This window comes from Rhinolophus ferrumequinum, chromosome 22, assembly GCF_004115265.2.
Source record: "Rhinolophus ferrumequinum isolate MPI-CBG mRhiFer1 chromosome 22, mRhiFer1_v1.p, whole genome shotgun sequence".
Classification (NCBI taxonomy): domain Eukaryota; kingdom Metazoa; phylum Chordata; class Mammalia; order Chiroptera; family Rhinolophidae; genus Rhinolophus; species Rhinolophus ferrumequinum.
In genome coordinates this window covers 49,488,308-49,506,330 of record NC_046305.1, presented here as the reverse complement: position 1 = coordinate 49,506,330, position 18,023 = coordinate 49,488,308, and the positions used below count along the sequence as shown (strand labels likewise).

The window sequence follows — 18,023 nt, the reverse complement described above, 5'->3', positions numbered from 1 at the left end:
CCCTGAGGAACCAGTATGAGGATGTGTAACTGAGTGGAGTCTGTAGATAAATCTGCATGTATTGTTACAGCCCAATGAAGAACCTGACTCACTTGCAAATTAGCAGTTAGCCCCAACAGACAGAACATTTGAGTCCAAGTTTAAAACCTTGTATAAGTAATTTAAAAATATATTTCCTAATTTCAGGAGTAATGAATTAGAAAACACAATTAAAGCAGTAAAGCATTAAAGTAAAATTACATTAAAAAATTAAAATATTAACTTTTAAAAGTAATTCTCGTAAATTCTGAAATTGTAAAACTGATTCAGTAGGGAAAGATTAATATTCAGTTTTTATAAAAGTATTCACTAGTTTTCCTATAAGTAGACATGTCTAATACATTCAAATTATCCAATTTATAAGTAACTCATGTATAAGTTAAACTTCCAATATGAAAAATGGCTGTTAAAACTCTCTACACAATTTTATTTTTAAAAGATACTATTATAATATAATTTCCCATTTATAACTGAAAGCTTTTATGAAATATATCAGTCTTTAAAAAGTTTCAGTCTTTAAAAAGTTACAGGTCCAAAGATCTTTTCCATCAAAACTGCTATAAAAACCAAAATTAAAAACTCAATACCATAAACTAAATGGCAGTGTACTTATCTCTCATGTAACAATTCAAGATCAGTAGGTCCAGATTAGAAGATGGAGTCATTTAGGAACCCAACCTGATGGTGGACCTCCCCTCTTCAATAAGTGATTTCCAAAGGGTTCTAGCTCCAGGAAAGGCGAAAGAGTAGATCGTCCAGGGTAAACCATGGCCTTGTAAACTTGCCTATGTCACCATTTCTTATTCCTTAGTGAGAACTTAGTCACATGGGCACCTAGCTGCAAGGGGCACTGGGAAATGCAGTTCCTATTTCGGCAGCCCCATCCCCGGCTACCACCCTGTTGTCTGGAAGAGGAGGAGACCAGATTGTAACGAACAGCTCGCAGCGTCTGCCTCTCCTCTAGTCACGAAAATTCTGTGTTCATCCTTCTCCTGATATACTCACCCCCACCCCGTCCAGTTACTACACCCAGCTCCAGGCCTGGGACCTCTGGGGGACTAGCAATCCTCTTCCTTGGATTCAGATGTGGCTCCTTGTGGTGAAGCAACTCAAGAACTGAACGGAAGTCACGTTCCTTCTCCAACACCCAATAAAACACGGTCTAATAGAAACAGAGTGATTGAGCAAGATGTTCCTTGGCCCTTCCACTACCATAAATCTTGGGGAGCAATAGAATGAGAAGCTAATTCTCCTGAAATCTCAAGGAAGATACATTTAGGTAACAGAAAAAAAGAAAAAAAAAACAATGCTTTTTTCTTTCAGGGAGACAGTAGCGTTAGGCAGAAGGAAAGATGTTTGGGGACAAAAAGCATTCTATTTGCTGGTAATCTGTGTGAAGACAATAGTTAAATAAAGGATTTCTGGAGCAAAGGGAGGAGACAATTCAGAACAAAAGTAAACATCAGGGTTTTTTTTTTTCTTAAATAAGAACTTTTAGATTAGGTCATCTTGATGTGACTACTGAAAGATTCATGACATTTTGATAAATAAGAACCACATCCAAAAGACAGAACCACATCAAAAAGCAAAATGATGTGTTTTAATTACTAAGAAAATAGGTAAAACTCCATCTTTGAGGCTCTTCCCGCTCATTCTCCTATTAGGCTATATTGGTGTCAAGTGTTCTCCACTGTGTGTGTGTGTGTGTGTATGTGTGTGTTTACTATATTTTCATATAATTCATACTATATATTGTGCAGGAATCTTTCTAAAGGAGCCAAGTGATTCCCCAAACCAAAGATCTATTTCTAAACATATTTAAAGTAGCTGAAATGTGGCAAGTTATAGCTCAACGAAAATCAGTTCAAGTAAAGTGTTGTAAAGGCAGAAGTTAGGCAAAAGGGGGATGGAATACAGAGTCGGAAAACAGGAGGAGGACTTATGGCTAAATAAGAAGTAAAAACATCCTCATAAAGGAGCAGGAGGGACAGTGCTTGGAAGCCCAGGCTTGAAGTCACTGCCCGGTTTGCATCCCTACCTTTCTACTTACTTGCAAAAGGGGGTGATAAGTATTTGCCTCATAGAGTCGCTGAGAGAATTGTGTATCCATTCCCATCAAGGTTTTTGAACCATATTATGTAAGCCCTTGAGAAATAACTTTAACCCATGAGCAATACTTTTAGGGCGAAACCAGCAAGTGAAACCCCAGGGCTGCTATGACTGGCAGGCAACCATCTGGAGCAAAGTTGACTCGGGAAACAAAGACAGATGGCATCAGCCACAACCTATCTCTCTAAAACCCCTGACATCTGTCAAAACGGATTCCTGGGTGGCTGGGCCCTGATTCTGACCCACTGAGTGAAATCCTACATCCATCATATTGGCCTTTACTGCGTTTATAGTTGAAAAACTTAAGTTACATTTCAAAAGTGGATATTTTATGTTTTTAATTGCAATGTACCTGCATGAGAGAGTGCGCTTTTAAAAAGTATATTTATGTTATTGAAAAGGTCTGCGTTTTGGTTTTCTGCATTAAGTAGGAAACACCAGCACCCACTCATGGGTGTTTTAAAGTAAAGTCTATCAGTAGCATACAACCAAGGGCCAATCTATGAGGTGGGGGTTAGGGTGGGTGTGGCCGAGGGGCCGGGACCTGTTGTAACAGATCTCCTGAACGGTAGGGATTCCCACTTCAACTTTTGGCGAAAGGCTTGCTTTGAGGTTGTTGATAGTTTCAGTTCAGCAGGAGTTTGTCACTTTAAGGCAAACACCAGGAAGTTGAAAGTGGTAACAAAGGGGAGGGGAGCCATGGGGATATAGGCAGCTCCCACCCCAGAGTGAGCAGTTGAGAGTGCGGAAAACAGCAGCTGAAAACCAAAGGTTGTAAGAGTAACTTTTTCACCCCAAGGCAGGTTCCACCCAGGTTTATTCCCCCTGAGGGAGGGAATGGGTGCCGCTGGGTGGGCGGGATTTGGCTGAAAGAGGAGGTGCGGGAACAGCCCCTCCCCATTAGATGTTGCTGTGTTTGCACGTTGTTGCTTTATATTTCATCGAAAAAGGCTAACAGTGCACAGCAGCCTACGGATCGCAGGTGAGGGGTCCGCCAGGTGCTGCAGGCAGGAAAGGCAGTGAGATCCGGTTTGAGCACGGAGCTCTCAGCTCTGGGCGCGCCTCTGGGTCTTGCAGGCCCGGGCTCCCCTATCCCATGCGAAGCAATTCCCTGCTGCTGAGAAGACTGCAGACTCTGGCTTTCCAAAAGTCACCTGTTGTTGCAGGATTTATTCGGATGCTATGGCTAAGGTCTTCCTTGAAAGGTGTTAACTGATGTGGGTTTTCTGTCATTCGTCATCCTTTCTTTAGGACAAGTTACATTGACCCAGCCCTGTGAAGATCCCTGGAGACAATGACCAAGAAAAGAATTGCCGTGATTGGGGGAGGCGTGAGCGGGCTGGTATCCATCAAGTGCTGCCTGGAAGAAGGCTTGGAGCCTGTCTGCTTTGAAAGGACTGATGACATCGGGGGGCTCTGGAGGTTCCAGGTAAATCTCCTGGTTCTTTAATACTTGGAACCCTCGCTGCAAGCAGGTGCGTGAGATATTTATCTCATGTCAGGAAATATGATGGCCTTGACAGTGATTAAATATGTTAGAAGTCAGCCTGCTGCCCTCTTCTTAGCAGCTGTCACCTCTCTGCAGGTTCCTTTTTCCCTGGGCTGGCAGCAAGATGGGACTTGCTTTTCCTTTACTGATGTTTAGGAAAATTGCATGAGATCGTTTTCATTTTAAGAGTTTTGCTGCTATCCAGAATGGGGTAACGACGGGCGGAGGGCAACAAAATAACAAACATTAGAAAATGTAAAGTGATTTAAAACTGTAGAGTGGTTGCTCCTGGTCTGCACTAGTAGTAAGTGATCTAGATTACCTGGACTACAACTCCTTCCAGGAATCCCCCTGTTCAATCTTCTGTAATCTTGTTCTTTCCCTTTTTTTGAATCCTGGTTCACTTTAGATCATTCTCTAATAATCCCAGTCCTTTGCTACAATATATAACACGGCTGCCTTTGTTGCTTTGAACTTTTACTTCACTTGAGAAATCAAAACAACAGTTTAAAGTCCGTCTTCAGAAGTAGGCAGAGGGCACCTGTGACGGGGTTTTCTTCTCCTTGCGTATGTTCAGTTTTAAAGTCCAGTTGCTTTAATATGCACATCTAGCCCTATAACTTCTTACTAACAGTCAAGGTATCATCCACTTAAATGAAAGTTAAGCTTATTATATATGCCATACAATATCAACCTCCTTTCCTGATCTCCAAGTGACATGCATTGCGTTTGCTTTTAAACAAGCTCACTTTCCAAACCAGGGAATGGCATTGAGGTGTCCAAATATGTTTCCTATTTCATAAAATCTAACACAGTGTTGACCAGCTAGTTAAAAGGGGCTTCACAGCATCCCTTATTTAAACAGCAGTACAGTCCTTTTGCGTCCTGGCTCTGTCTTTGGGGACTAACTCTGTTTGATACGAGTCCTTACTCAGATCTAGAGTGGATACCCCTTAGGAGACCACACCGCCCGCCCATGCCTCTGTCATAATCAGTCTCGGGCACGGGCTGAAAAGGCTGTTAGTGTTTAATAATTAATGGAAAATTATTCTTTGGAGCTCCAGCCACCACAGAGTGCAGAGGTTAAGAGCACAATCTGGGATGAAATTCTGTGTCTGCACCCATCTCGCAGAGTGATATTAGGGAAATCAGTCAACCTCTCTGCCCCTGTTTCTTCATCTTTCAGAAGGAGATAATAATAGTACCTGCAATACACAGTTTCTGTGGGGACAAAGTGAAGGAATAATTGTATCAATCATTAATACACTGCCAGGTGCACAATAAGTGCTACATGGCAGTTATCACTCAGTAGGCCCAGGGTGGGGCCCACACACCGGGTGTCTCTGGTAAGCATCCTAGCCAGGTTTGTCAACTGCTGACTCGGCACAAAATCAGTCACGGGTCCTCCATCCTACTGATTATCAGGTTCTGCTTTTATCTCCAAAGCAGCTTACAATTGTTCTCTGTTAAAGACTTAAAAGTTTTTTCTAGTTATCCTCTTGGCAAAATTTCAACACCGTATGAACTGCTTCCTTGAAAATAAATAAGCTGAATTTCATAATACAGTGGTACCTCGGTTTTCGAACGTAATCTTTTCCGGAAGACCGTTCGAGTTCTGAAACGTTCGAAAAAAGCTGACAGCTAGGCATCAGGATCTTGCACTCAGTGGAAGCCGCGTGACATGTCCGACTTCTGAGACGTGTTCGAAAACTTCTGGGTTTACGGCATTCGTAGACCGAAATGTTCGTCAACAGAGATGTTCGAAAACCGAGGTACTATTCTAACTCTCTGACTTATGTTAAGACAGATCACATCTGTGTCTATTATATATATATACTTTACATATTTTAATACATACATATATTATATATTTTACGTACACACACACACACACACACACACACTCCACTATATTTGTAGAGCCAAGTGTGATACCTGGCACATATTAGGTACCAAACATATTTATTTTTTATAAATGAATCCTTAAGATGCAAAATGCCTTGAGTGGCTGCTTAGAATGCTGTGGAACTAGAGACCTTCATTCTCACATAGTCCACAGTGACACAGTTGTGCGGCCTGAGTCCTAGAAACATCCATCAGTAGATGATTAAACACATTTTCCATGCCGAAGCTGGTTTCCTAAAGACTTTCCTGTATTTGAAATGAGCTTCTCTACCACAACCTCACTTGTTATTTGGAGACCCGCTCTCCCCAATCCTACCCCCCTAACTTTTTGGTAATTTATTAGGGATTTCATACATAGGACCATCCAAAGCCCTTTGGAATTCCACTGTTGCTACCAGGTGTCCAGTAAGACGCAAAGGATTCAGATCTTCCTTTTTCTCTTTCTTGGGACAGGTCCCAGGGATTCAGTATGTATGTTTTTCTTCTCAAATATCATCACTTGCATTTTCTTATCTCTATTCCACCTGCCAAACATGAGTAGGATTCACCACCTGTCCACTTTTTGTTATTGCTGAGTATTTTCTAGTAATAATTATCCCCCCTTATCCATGGCAGAGATGTCCCAGGACCCCCAGTGGTTGCCTGAAACCATGGATAGTACCGAACCCTATATGCACTATTTATTTTCTATACATGCATACCTATGATAAAGTTTAATTTATAAATTGGGCATCATAAGGAATTAACTACAAAAACTAGTAATAAAGTACAGCAATTATAATTGAGTGTAAGAAAAGTTATATGAATGTGGTTTCTCTCTCACAATCTGTTTGTATGGACTCACTTTTCTCTGAATAGAAGCACTTTACGGCTTCTCTTTGGCATACCCAAACTGCCACCATCACTATTCTTGCGCTTTGGGGCCGTTATGAAGTAAAGTAAGGGTCACTAGAACACAAGGACAGTGGTACCATGACAGTCCATCTGATAACTGAGATGGCTACTAAGTGACTAAAGGGCAGGTGACGCACACAGTGTGGAGACAGTAGACAAAGAGATGGTTCACATCATGGGCGGGTAAGAGGGAGGGCACCAGATTTCATCAGCTACTCAGAATGGCTCACAATTTAAAACTCAGAAGTTGTTTATTTCTGGAATTTTTCCATTTAATATTTTCAGACCGAAGTTGACTGTGGGTAACGGAAACCTTGGAAAGCGAATAAGGGGGGACTACAATATATATAAATTCTCAAGATACTAATTTCAATCAATTCTTGATCTCATCACTAATGTTAGGTAAGACTGATGTTGGCAAGTATGCAAAGCACATTGTACAAAATTACACTCTCTCCAGCTTGAATCTGAGTTCCCATTTCACCCCATTTATGCTAACACTGAGTAACAGTCTTTCAATTTAGTAAAACGGAGGTAAAATGGGAACACCTACTAGACAGAATCTAAGTTAGTACATTGATTCCTAGAGAGCAATCTCACAAGTATATGTAAACTTACCTGAATATATAAAATATTTAAGACTATTACTTAGATGGGCAGTTCTCCCTTGGAATCTCACGTTGTTGCAATCCGGTCACAGCTGAAACTGGACATCTGCTATGGTCTCTTTGCTCACATGCTTAGAACTGCAGCTGGGACAACTAGAATTTCTGGGGCTGGCTGCACATCTCTCTATGCCAGACAGTCTCTTCAGGGAACTCACTTGGGCTTCCTCGCAGTACGGTGGCCTCAGGGTATCTGGACTTCTTGTTGGGCTGCTGACTTCCACCAGAGCCCGCTTTCTAAGAGCCCCAGACAGAAGCTGCCAGACTACTTAGGACGTACTCTTGGAAGCCATTCAGTATCCTTCCAACTGCATGCTGTTGGTCAAAAGCAAGTCATAAAGACAACTCATTCCAGGTGGAGAGACTACATGCACGAGGGCACAAATACTGGGAGATGTGGAGGGTGTGTGTGTGTGTGTGTGTGTGTGTGTGTATATAACTTTTTTTAAATGGCATTACTTTCAGAAACCTCTTTGAAATGTTTATTGTCTTCTTGTAAACGATGAAGTTAATTCTCAAATTGCTATGAATGCTTCTAATTTACTGCAGGAAAATCCTGAAGAAGGAAGGGCCAGTATCTACAAATCAGTGATCATCAACACTTCAAAGGAGATTATGTGTTTCAGCGACTATCCGATCCCCGCTCATTTTCCTAACTTCATGCACAACTCCCAAGTGCTGGAGTATTTCCGGATGTACGCCAAAGAATTTGACCTTGTAAAGTATATTCGATTCAAGGTAGGGGACTTTGTAGGTATCTTTGGGCTTCAAGGTGTTCGGTTATATGTAAAGATGGCTTTGATATGCACCTGTTTCTGTCCCATCCAGACAGACTCCACAGATTGTCTACTCTGTGCCAGAAGATTATTCATGGAAAGGTCCCATTTTTATATTTTGTCCCCAGATCCAGTAAACCACCTGCCAGAATGTTTCCAATGTCTCCTTGTGATACTATTTAAGTGCAATGAAACAAATGAGGGGAACTGTTGTCCCAGTTAGACAAGGGGACTGACAGGCACGGGAACTTCTTTTTCCACAACTTGTCCGCTATTTCTTGGCCCTTTCATCCTTTCCGAAGTATTTTCCATTACATGATTTTATGTGATCATAACACCCCAATGCAGTAGTTATAGAGAAAGCAAAGAAGTTAACTGGTGAAAAGGGAAGAACACTGAATTGGGGAAGAAAAACTTGCATTCTAGTCTTTGTTCTCCTGTTAACATCTTGTGACTTAGACAAGTAAGTTCCTCAGCTTTGATGTTTCCTTATTTTCTGCTCTGTAAAACAAGATGATTATAGTCCATCACTTCAGTGGTTTCTTCCTGCTGTAAAGTCTTCCAAATTTTTCTATCATTTTCAGCCACAGCCATTAAAAAGCATATATTTCTGACAGCTGGCAAAAAGCCCAAATCTTCTACCTTTTATTTCCTGGTGATAAGAACACTTAAGATTGACTCTCTTAACAACTTTCAAATATGCCACACAACAGTGTTAACTGTAGTCACCATATTGCACATTACACCCAGGCCATAGTTATTTTATAACTAGAAGTTTCTACCTTTTACGTAAATATTTACGTAAATATTATTTTACATAAATGAGCCACTGAGATGCTTTTCTGCTCCACTAGGAAAGGGAGCCCTACATCTCAGCTACATATTTAAGGCTAGAGAGCAAGAACAGGACCTGGGAGTAAGAAGACATCAGAGGGTCTCACGATGTCTGGGGGTCAGGGGAGGAAAACGCATTGAGTGCATGGAGTGTCTTAGTGTCTCAGAAACACAAAAACCCAAGTTTTAGTGAAGTGTCACATTGCCGTAGGGCCTCGTCCAAGAGAAGTAGTAGTTTGCACATTTCTAGAAGCAGAGGACAGTGCAACGTCAGCCGGCCAACTGTGTTTTATGTAGCCTGCCTCATGGAAGTTTTCTCACACTGACCACAAGCACCCACAAAGTTCTTATTTGTGGGGTACGAAAAGCAAATATCCCTGCGTGAGCCCTATCATGTGATACCAGCCCTTTGTGTAACGCTCTGTAAGGACAGTGGTGTCAGGGAAGATGCCCACTGTACAGGCCACGGGTACAGCCCCTGTGGCTATCGCTTTTCTTTGCAGACCACTGTGTGCAGTGTGAAGAAGCAGCCTGATTTCCCCACTTCAGGCCAATGGGAGGTGGTCACGGAATCTGAAGGGAAAAAGGAGGTGACTGTCTTCGATGGGGTCATGGTTTGCACTGGCCACCACACCAATGCTCACTTACCCTTGGAGAGCTTCCCTGGTGAGTCGCCTACCGGGCAGGGAGACCCTTGAACCATGCCTGTGACCTGATCCCCGAGTAATGGGGGGGTTTCCATCTGAGGGACTACTTATCCTGATTCTGCATATCCTCCAGCACCACGAGGGGGTAACTGTATCTCTGCCCTTTGGGAGCTGGAGGTCATGGGAATTGTAGAGAGCGAGGAAAGTGAAGAGGGCTCTATGTCTCCTTTCACAATGACTTTAGTTTTTCTAACAATCAGAAGAAAGAACATGGAGTTGGTCTGTATTAGGTTGGATGAGGACCTTTTCAGCAATTGAGAAAACAAACAGAAATATTCAGTGTATAGGAAGAAATTAAAGCTTCAGGAAAGAATTTATTACAGTCTCATGTGGGGAAAAAAAGAAGCATTCTGTGCATACTCCAGACTTTATAAAAACATATACTCCAATTGAATGGGAGTAGGTATCTAAAGAGGATGAAAAGACAAAAGAGAATGGAAGTTTTCTAAAGTAGTTTTGATTTCTGGTTCTACAAGTCCAGAATACAAACAGATCCTGAATGAAGGAGACTACTTACGGGAAGCAAACCACAAGGTTCTGCTCGGAGGCCATGGGGAAAGAAAACAGGCAAAAATGTCCAGAGGCAAGAGTGCAGCTGAGTAAGGGGAGAACGTGTGGAGAGTGTAGGCTTAAAGTCTACACACTGCCCAGGAAAATGATTTGTCAAACGGTATCAGGTAAGGCGTCTGATTATTTTCCCTTCTCTTGCAGGAATTGAGAAGTTCAAAGGACAGTACTTCCATAGTCGAGACTATAAGAATCCAGAGAGTTTCAGTGGAAAGAGAGTCATTGTCATTGGCATTGGGAACTCTGGAGGGGATCTGGCCGTGGAGATTAGCCACACAGCCAAGCAGGTTTGAATCAGCACATTATTTACTTTGCTTCACTGGGGAAGCAGCAGGTGGACCCAAGGGGGACTATGGAGACCTGCAAGTAGCTCGTCAGCGCGGATGACAAATGCAGGGCTTGCTTTCATTGCCTCACTGGCAGCCAAAGTTGCCGGTTAGATTCCCATCATTCAGTTGGCCTCACCCTAAGGAATGAGGTCATGACCACAGAGGGTGCTCATAATCCCAGTAGGCTGTCCCTTCAGAGTGTGCCTCCGGCTTTGAAGGAGACCCAGTAATTGCTGGGAGAGCTTGTTGGAATGTGACGTTCAGAAGTGTGGTATTCTGCTGGCCAGCAGGAGTGCCAGGCTCTCACGGAAACACCCAGGATCAATGAGCTTGGCACTCAGGATGGTGGGATATTTTCTTCTTCACAACCTGGTATTATATTATATTATATTATTATTATATCATATAAGATCGGTATTATATTACATTAAAGTAAGACCGGATCTTATATTAATTTTTGCTCCAAAGAATGCATTAGAGGTGATGGTCAGGATAGTTCTTAATTTTGGGGAAGCATGGTAGGAAACCTGTATTGAGGCTCCGAGCATTGACATTCCTCATATACTTATAAAACAAAAGTGATATAGATTGCACACAAAACCATTTCATTCCTAGGACCATGCATGCTCTTTCAACTGTGACATCTAAAAGTGCTTAATTATGAGAGCGTTAAGGTCACCATCTGTGAGAATATGTGTGAAGTTCATGATTAGCCCTCTGTGGACAGGTTACCGTTTTCTTACAGCTGAGACTAATGGCCATAAGGCAATGTATATATATATATATATATATATATATATATATATATATATATATATACCTAACAACTCACATCTATCTCTAGAGAGTTTTATAATGTAGAGAAAGTATGCTCTGCCAAGTAATTCAAGGTCAAACTTTGATCAGCTCGGAACATGGACTTTAGGCAGCAGAGGACATCAAAAGACTGGTGAGTTTCCTGTTATTCTACTAGCAATCTTCAGTTTTTCCAATAAATAATCAATGGAACATTTCTTAAATACAGGCTATGGAGTCAGTCAGACCTGGGTTGGAAAGTCAGCTCTGCCACTTACGACCTGTGTGACCTGAGGCCACTTAGGCATGGTCTTCACGCCTCCCGCCCCTGAAATGGGGATCATAATACGGACCGCAAGAGGTTGTTGTGGTGATTAAATAAGATGCAGATAAAGTACCTGGCGTAGTGATGTACAGGTCACGATTCTCAATAAATGGAGGTGTCGTGATGACGAACTGGGTCGAGAATAAAAGATGTGTGTGCCCTCCTTCCACACCAGAGCGAACATATCTGGAGGGACAGAAAATAAGAGTGTTTAACTTCAGGCTTATATTCTCACCGATGGTGACTTTAGGTGCTACCATAATTAAGTACGCTTACATATTACAGTTAAAGGAAATAAAGAGTTTATCATCAATAAAATTAATAAATTACAATTTTTTGGGGGGAAGTAATTCAAACAATGTCAAACGCAAAAATGACTTTGAGGATTTTGAATTAAATGATATTCAGTTGCTTTTAGCTCTGTTGTTTCACGTTTTTAAATGAATTGGATGGGGGAAAGTACTAGAGAATTTCAGAAGAAGGAGAGAAAAACTGTCAGCCGGAACAGTGAGTGGTGACTTCATGGCAGAGCCAAACTTGATCTGGATCTTCAAAATGAATAGGCTTTGGAGAATTAAGAGGATCGGGGGCTTTTCAGGGAGGGACAATGACATTAAACAGAAAGGCAGTGGTGCTTCAGAGCAAGACATATTTTTGGTCAGTGCACACACCAATTTAATTGTAAGGTTAGTGTTTGAGAAGGAAAATGGCAGGAAACAAAAAAGATTGTAAGAGGTATCAAAAGCCAGACTAATGAATTTAAACTTAATCTTGAAGAAAATAGGGTAGTTTTACAGGATAATGAGCCAGAGTATGGTAAAAGCAAACCATTTTTCTCACGCCCCAGGTTTTCCTCAGCACCAGGAGAGGGGCTTGGATCATGAATCGTGTGGGAGACCGTGGATATCCTATTGATGTGTTGTTGTTTTCTCGACTTAAAAATTTTCTGACAAAGATTGTTTCTCAATCGTTATTAAACACATATTTGGAAAGACAGATGAACCAAAGGTTTAACCACGAAATGTATGGCCTAAAGCCTAAACACAGGTACGTTTCCAGGATGGGAATGGGGCAGTAATGGCCAGGACACGAAAATAAGGACTGTTCACATAGGCTAATAGTGGAGCTACCGCTACACATACATTAAGAAAATCCACAGACTCTGAGATCAGATTTCTACCTTGTCCCCACTGAAGCCCAAGATCTACTGGTCTGTAATCTTCGGTCTAGGACTCACCTTGGCATTAACCATTGGAGCATTTCCCCGGGTACCAGTTCTTTTCCATGACACCCAGTGACGACAATACAATGGTAGCAGAGGGCAGCGCATCATTTATTCATCAACACTGAGCACCTCCTATGAGCCAAGCATTATACAGCGCATGAGAATATAGAGATTAAAGACCTGCTAGGAGGATTAATACAAATAGTAACACCTCACCTCTCTGAGGACTTCATGGAGACAAGCCTGGTGCTGAATGGTTACAGGCATCATCTCATTTAATGCTCACTGCAGCCCTCCCTACAGCTTGGTGTTTTATCTCATTTTACAGATCTAAAATTTGACACTTAGGGAAACTAACTTGCCCGAGAGCACCTAAGAAATCAATGGCAGACTCGAGAAATGGATTTTACCTTAAATACTCTAATGAGAAGAGAGACAACAGAATAAGATAGAGAAATGCATGGCATGTTCAGCGAGTATGAAGGGTGGGAGTTCTCACACAGCCAAGGAAGTAGACTGTGAAAGCATTTCTAGAGCTAATTTTAAGTGCTGGTTTCCCTCCAATTATTAAAAATGTTCAGATTTACTTAATACAAAATAGTAAGTACAATGAGCACCCATGTATGCTTCATTTAGAGTCACCTATTAACAGTTTGCCTTATCTGCTTCTTCTTTCTCCCTCTCTCTAAAAATTGATCCATACATATATAGCATACATACTACATGCAGCCATGCATACATACATATACATATTTTTTCTCTGAACCATTTAAGACAAAGTTGCAATCATTAAGTCGTTTTACCCTAAATTATTCAGCATATATTGCCTAAGAAAAAAGGTACTCTCCTCTATAAACATAACACAATTATCACACTTGGGAAATTTAACATTGATAAAATATCATTATCTAATATATCACATATTCAAATTTCCCAAATTGCCCCAATAATGTATCTTTATAGCTTTTTTATTTTTTAAATCCAGGATCCTGTCAGGAATTTCACCACTGCATTTAGTTGACATGTCTCTTTCTCTTAATCTGAAATAATTCTTCACTTTAAAAAAATCCAAGCCAATCATTTTATAGAAATTCTCTAAATTTGCACTTGCATAGTTATTCTTCCTTATTATGTTCAGGTTAAAATTTGTAGCACAAATACTCATAGGTTGTGTCTTCTTGGTACATTGGGAGCCACGTGCTAGCAGGTATCCCATATGAATGAGGTTAGATTTGATCACTTAGAAAAGATGGTATCCACCAGGCTTCTCTTTGGTAATGGTATTTTATTCCTTTGAAATTAGTCAGTGGGGTGATACTTTTGAGGCTGAAAGTCCAACAAGTTTTGAGCCATTTATTTCACCCAGTTGTGGAAACTGTAGTATCTAAAATTTTGGTCATTACAAAATAAATTGAGGCTTTATGGAATAACAAGAGATAGTCAAACAAATAGGTTAAGGAAGTAGCATTCTAATTATAAGTACAAGATCTTGGGATAGCAAAAAATATGCTGTGGGACCTGCATGACGTCTGATTTGGTTGGACTATATGGCAAAGACGGAAGGTGACTAAGTTCATCCCCAGGCTCATTGGGCAGGTACGTGAAAACCTATATATGCTCTGCTAAATGAAAAGTCTGGAACAAAGACAGTCCAGAGCTATTGAAAGATTTTAAGCAAGTTAGTGACATAATAATAAATACATTTTGGAATAACCACTCCAAAAATGATGAAGAAGATAGATTGAAGGGGGATGGAGCACGAGGCCCTAAAGACAACCGTAATAGTCTGGGTGAGATGGAGAATACATACAACTGTTCTGGGATGTTAAGAGGAGAAAGGGAAAAGACTTGGTGGCCATCTGTAAGACTCACAGTTTTGTGGCTTGGGCACATTATTATTCCTTGAGAAACCACACATGCACTCTCCAAATCAGACCATTCTTGCTTTACTTCTCCAACATCTTCCATCTCAATGTCATCTACGGTCCAACTTCTGCTCTGAGATCCTGATCTGTGCCAATATACATTAGACCTTTTCCAAATTTCAGGGATAGCCAAGAGGGAGACCATTGGCATATTGTGTAACCATCTCCATCAAAGTAGAATTTTACCTGTGTGTTATTGATTTCTCTCTCCTTCCTTGCCCCCTTTCCTTGACTCCTCAATGTTCTCTCTCATTTCTCCTTCTTTTGGTCTTTATCACCATTCACAGAGCCCTGAGTCAGCATCCAACAGTCAATGATGAACTTCCAAATCGTATAATTTCTGGCATGGTGAAGGTGAAAGGAAATGTGAAGGAATTCACAGAGACAGCCGCCATATTTGAAGACGGCTCCAGAGAGGATAACATTGATGCTGTTATCTTTGCAACAGGCTATACCTTTGCCTTTCCTTTTCTTGAAGATTCTGTCAAAGTAGTCAAAAACAAGGTATCCCTGTATAAAACGGTCTTCCCTCCTAACCTGGAAAAGCCAACTCTTGCAATCATAGGCTTAGTCCAGCCCTTGGGTGCCATCATGCCCATTTCAGAGATCCAAGGACGCTGGGTCACTCAAGTATTTAAAGGTAAGTGGCCATGCAAGTTGAATACTTAATAACTTGGTAGTATGTTTAAGTTTTTGCCTTTAAATAGCTGAGACAGTATGTATGGTTGTAACAGTGCCTCACACAAAATTAGTGCTCCAAAATTAATTATTGAGTGAATATAAAGTACTAGTTTATAACCATGGACATACATTATAATCTCCTGGGAATTTTCCCAAAATAGACGTACTTTGCCTCATGGTGTTTATTTCTTAAGTCTGCGGTGGGGCAGACATAAGATCTTTGAGAAAATGTTTCCCAAGTGATTCCAATGTACACTCTAGATCAGAATCCACTCACCTAGATTTCAAACAACTGGGATATATTTATGAGGCAAAAGAAGTTTATTTTTTTCATTATTGGTACAGTCAAATATAAAAATGGTGTGATTTGATTTCAGCCCCCAGATTAAGACTTGGTTAAAGACTGGTCCACAATGTAGAAGACTCAACCTCTCCAATTCTCACTTTCCCCACTTTATAGCCCCTCATTCACTTTTGGCTACAACATGAGAAAAAACTTTGGGATTTGGAATAGAGGGCTCAATGTGAGTCAGCAGAATGATATGGCCCTCAAAGGGCTTAATTGTGTCAAGCATCATTAAAAAATTATAATGTCCTACAATGTAAAATGGTTCTCTAAACAGGTCTGACACCCAAAGATATGTTTTAAAAGTGAAAGTGGAGGCCAGTAAAAGGAGAGCAAGAATGGTTAAGGGATTTGAAAATGTGCCATTTTAAATATAACTGAAGAAACTGGAGAGGATTAGCCTGGAGAAGATAAGATTCAGGGGAGATACAAGGGTTCAAATATCTGAAGAGGTATCCCAACCAAAGGATTGTATTTCCTCAGTATCTCTTCAAATGGTTGAACCAGGACCAAGGAGTAAAATGTTGAGGATTGCACAATATCATTAAAAACAAACAAACAATTTTTTTTCGTATCAGCCAGTGCCATTTTAAGATGGAACGGGCTGCCTATGAAATCGTGAGGAATCCAAAGAGAATAGGAAGAGAATGAAAACGGCTGGATGGCCATTTTACCGAGCCAACATGGAGTAGATTCAAACCTCAGGACAGAGAAATCAGATGAGCTTTAAGCTTTAATTCCTTCTAACAAAGAAATTATTTGATTCTATGGTAGTTATGATAGAATTTGCTAACATTAGTAATGTTTAATTAAAACTATTCCACTTTCTGGTTGGAATTACAGCTTCCTCTTCCCTAGAGAAGCTCTTCATGGTAGCAGAGAAAAAAAGAAGCAATAGAGTCAGCATTGATAAATCAAAAACGTTTCCAAATTTCCCCAAAATCCTATCATTTGTTAATTCCTTTCTAGACAGTAGATCACATACTACTTGAGGGCCCTGGACCAGGAATCAAATGCAAGTAACCCATAAAGTTGGCTTAATTCCAGTCACATTAAATGGATCTTTTAATTTGGTCAATTGAGTAAGAGGAAAAAGTCACATTAAAGGGGCCAGAGCATCTTAGCTTAAGTTAAATAACTAGGACTCTTCCAGGACCAAGTGAACTGTTGAGAAGAACAGGGAAAATGGAAGGAGTCTGCATTACAGCTATGGGATTAGGGATGTTAGGGGAAATGCACCAAAAGCCCAGCTTCCTGTGCTCACAGAGGCCTGGTGCTCATTCCTCCAGCTTTCTTCTAAAACTAGAAGTGATAAGTTTAAGTCTATAACTTTATCAAACTTCTGACAGGAACCCTGAGTTTTCAGTTCTCCCACAGCCCTCCTGTCTACCTACCAAATTCCTGCCATTCTCATCCCTGAATTCTGCCTTCACTGTACCCATTTTAAACTCTCGGGATCAGTTTCTCCTGTTCTTTCATGGCTGCCCACCTCAGCCTGTCCCCTTGCCCAGCCTCTCCTTTCCCCATTTTCCTTCCCCCTCTGCTCTCTGGAATTACTGTGTTCTTGTCAAGGAGATATTGCACCCTTTTCTAGGACACCGAACCCCCTTCCTTGCCTTGACTGAAATCGAGTTTTATTCTTTCCCTCTTTTGTAGCCCTCTCAAAAGCCCTTGTGAGTGTTGTACTTTCATTCACCAAATTTCTTTCCTTGAAAAACGTATGGAATTATATCAGCTCTCTGGATGATAAGAAAACATTATGTCATAGCATGGCATTCAGGTTCCTGACGAACTGCATCCGGCCTGCTTTGGCAGGCCCATCATTCACGAGTCTTTACCATACGTCCTACGTTCTTCTAAATGCCCTCATGACAAACCCACTGAGCAGCAAACATAGCGGGTACTCTGGTACCCTGTACTTCTGCTACTCTCTCTGCTTCATATGCTCCCCTTTTCCTCCTTATTTCTACAAGAAAAAAAATGTGTATTTGCTCCCTCCCTTAGTAGTGTATCGAAAGCTCTTTATATAAAGAATTGCGTTTATTAGCCTTTGTGGTCCAAGCCCAGCCCCGTGCCTAGCACATGGGAGGATTCTAATAAATATCTATTCAAACGAATGCCAGTTTAGCTTTAGAGGTAAATGAAGATAGAAACTCTGCAGCAGACACTTTTCTGAGGATCTGACCTTCTGAACGACGTTAGCCAACTTCCAGGTATGTGAAAAGGCTGGACTGGACTTGAACAGCAGAATGGCAGCCACGCCTCTTTTCCCTTGGAACATTATCTTTACACAAAACGTGGTGGGACAAGTCAGGAGTGAAGAATGTCAGGATTACCTAAGTACAACCTGCCTTAGGCCTGAGAGCAAACCGAAACACCTAGTTGGACCCACTTCCATGGAAATATAATTCA

At 41.1% G+C, this 18,023-nt stretch overlaps 1 protein-coding gene across 6 annotated transcripts in view; it reads left to right on the top strand.

The window, feature by feature from the left end:
* Positions 1-2,787: 2,787 nt before the first annotated feature.
* FMO5 (flavin containing dimethylaniline monoxygenase 5) overlaps positions 2,788-18,023 on the top strand; it is a 71,957-nt gene continuing 56,721 nt past the window's right edge. For 2 of the 6 annotated variants that reach the window (XM_033093124.1, XM_033093120.1), the window contains exons 1-5: positions 3,443-3,577; positions 7,651-7,839; positions 9,215-9,377; positions 10,130-10,272; positions 12,282-12,481. In XM_033093124.1, coding sequence (XP_032949015.1) covers positions 3,443-3,577; positions 7,651-7,839; positions 9,215-9,377; positions 10,130-10,272; positions 12,282-12,481 — 830 coding nt within the window. Of the gene's footprint in view, positions 2,948-2,989; positions 3,131-3,399; positions 3,578-7,650; positions 7,840-9,214; positions 9,378-10,129; positions 10,273-12,281; positions 12,482-14,871; positions 15,225-18,023 lie in introns of those variants that run through there. The other 4 variants (XM_033093116.1, XM_033093118.1, XM_033093117.1 and 1 more) reach the window with 4 other exon arrangements.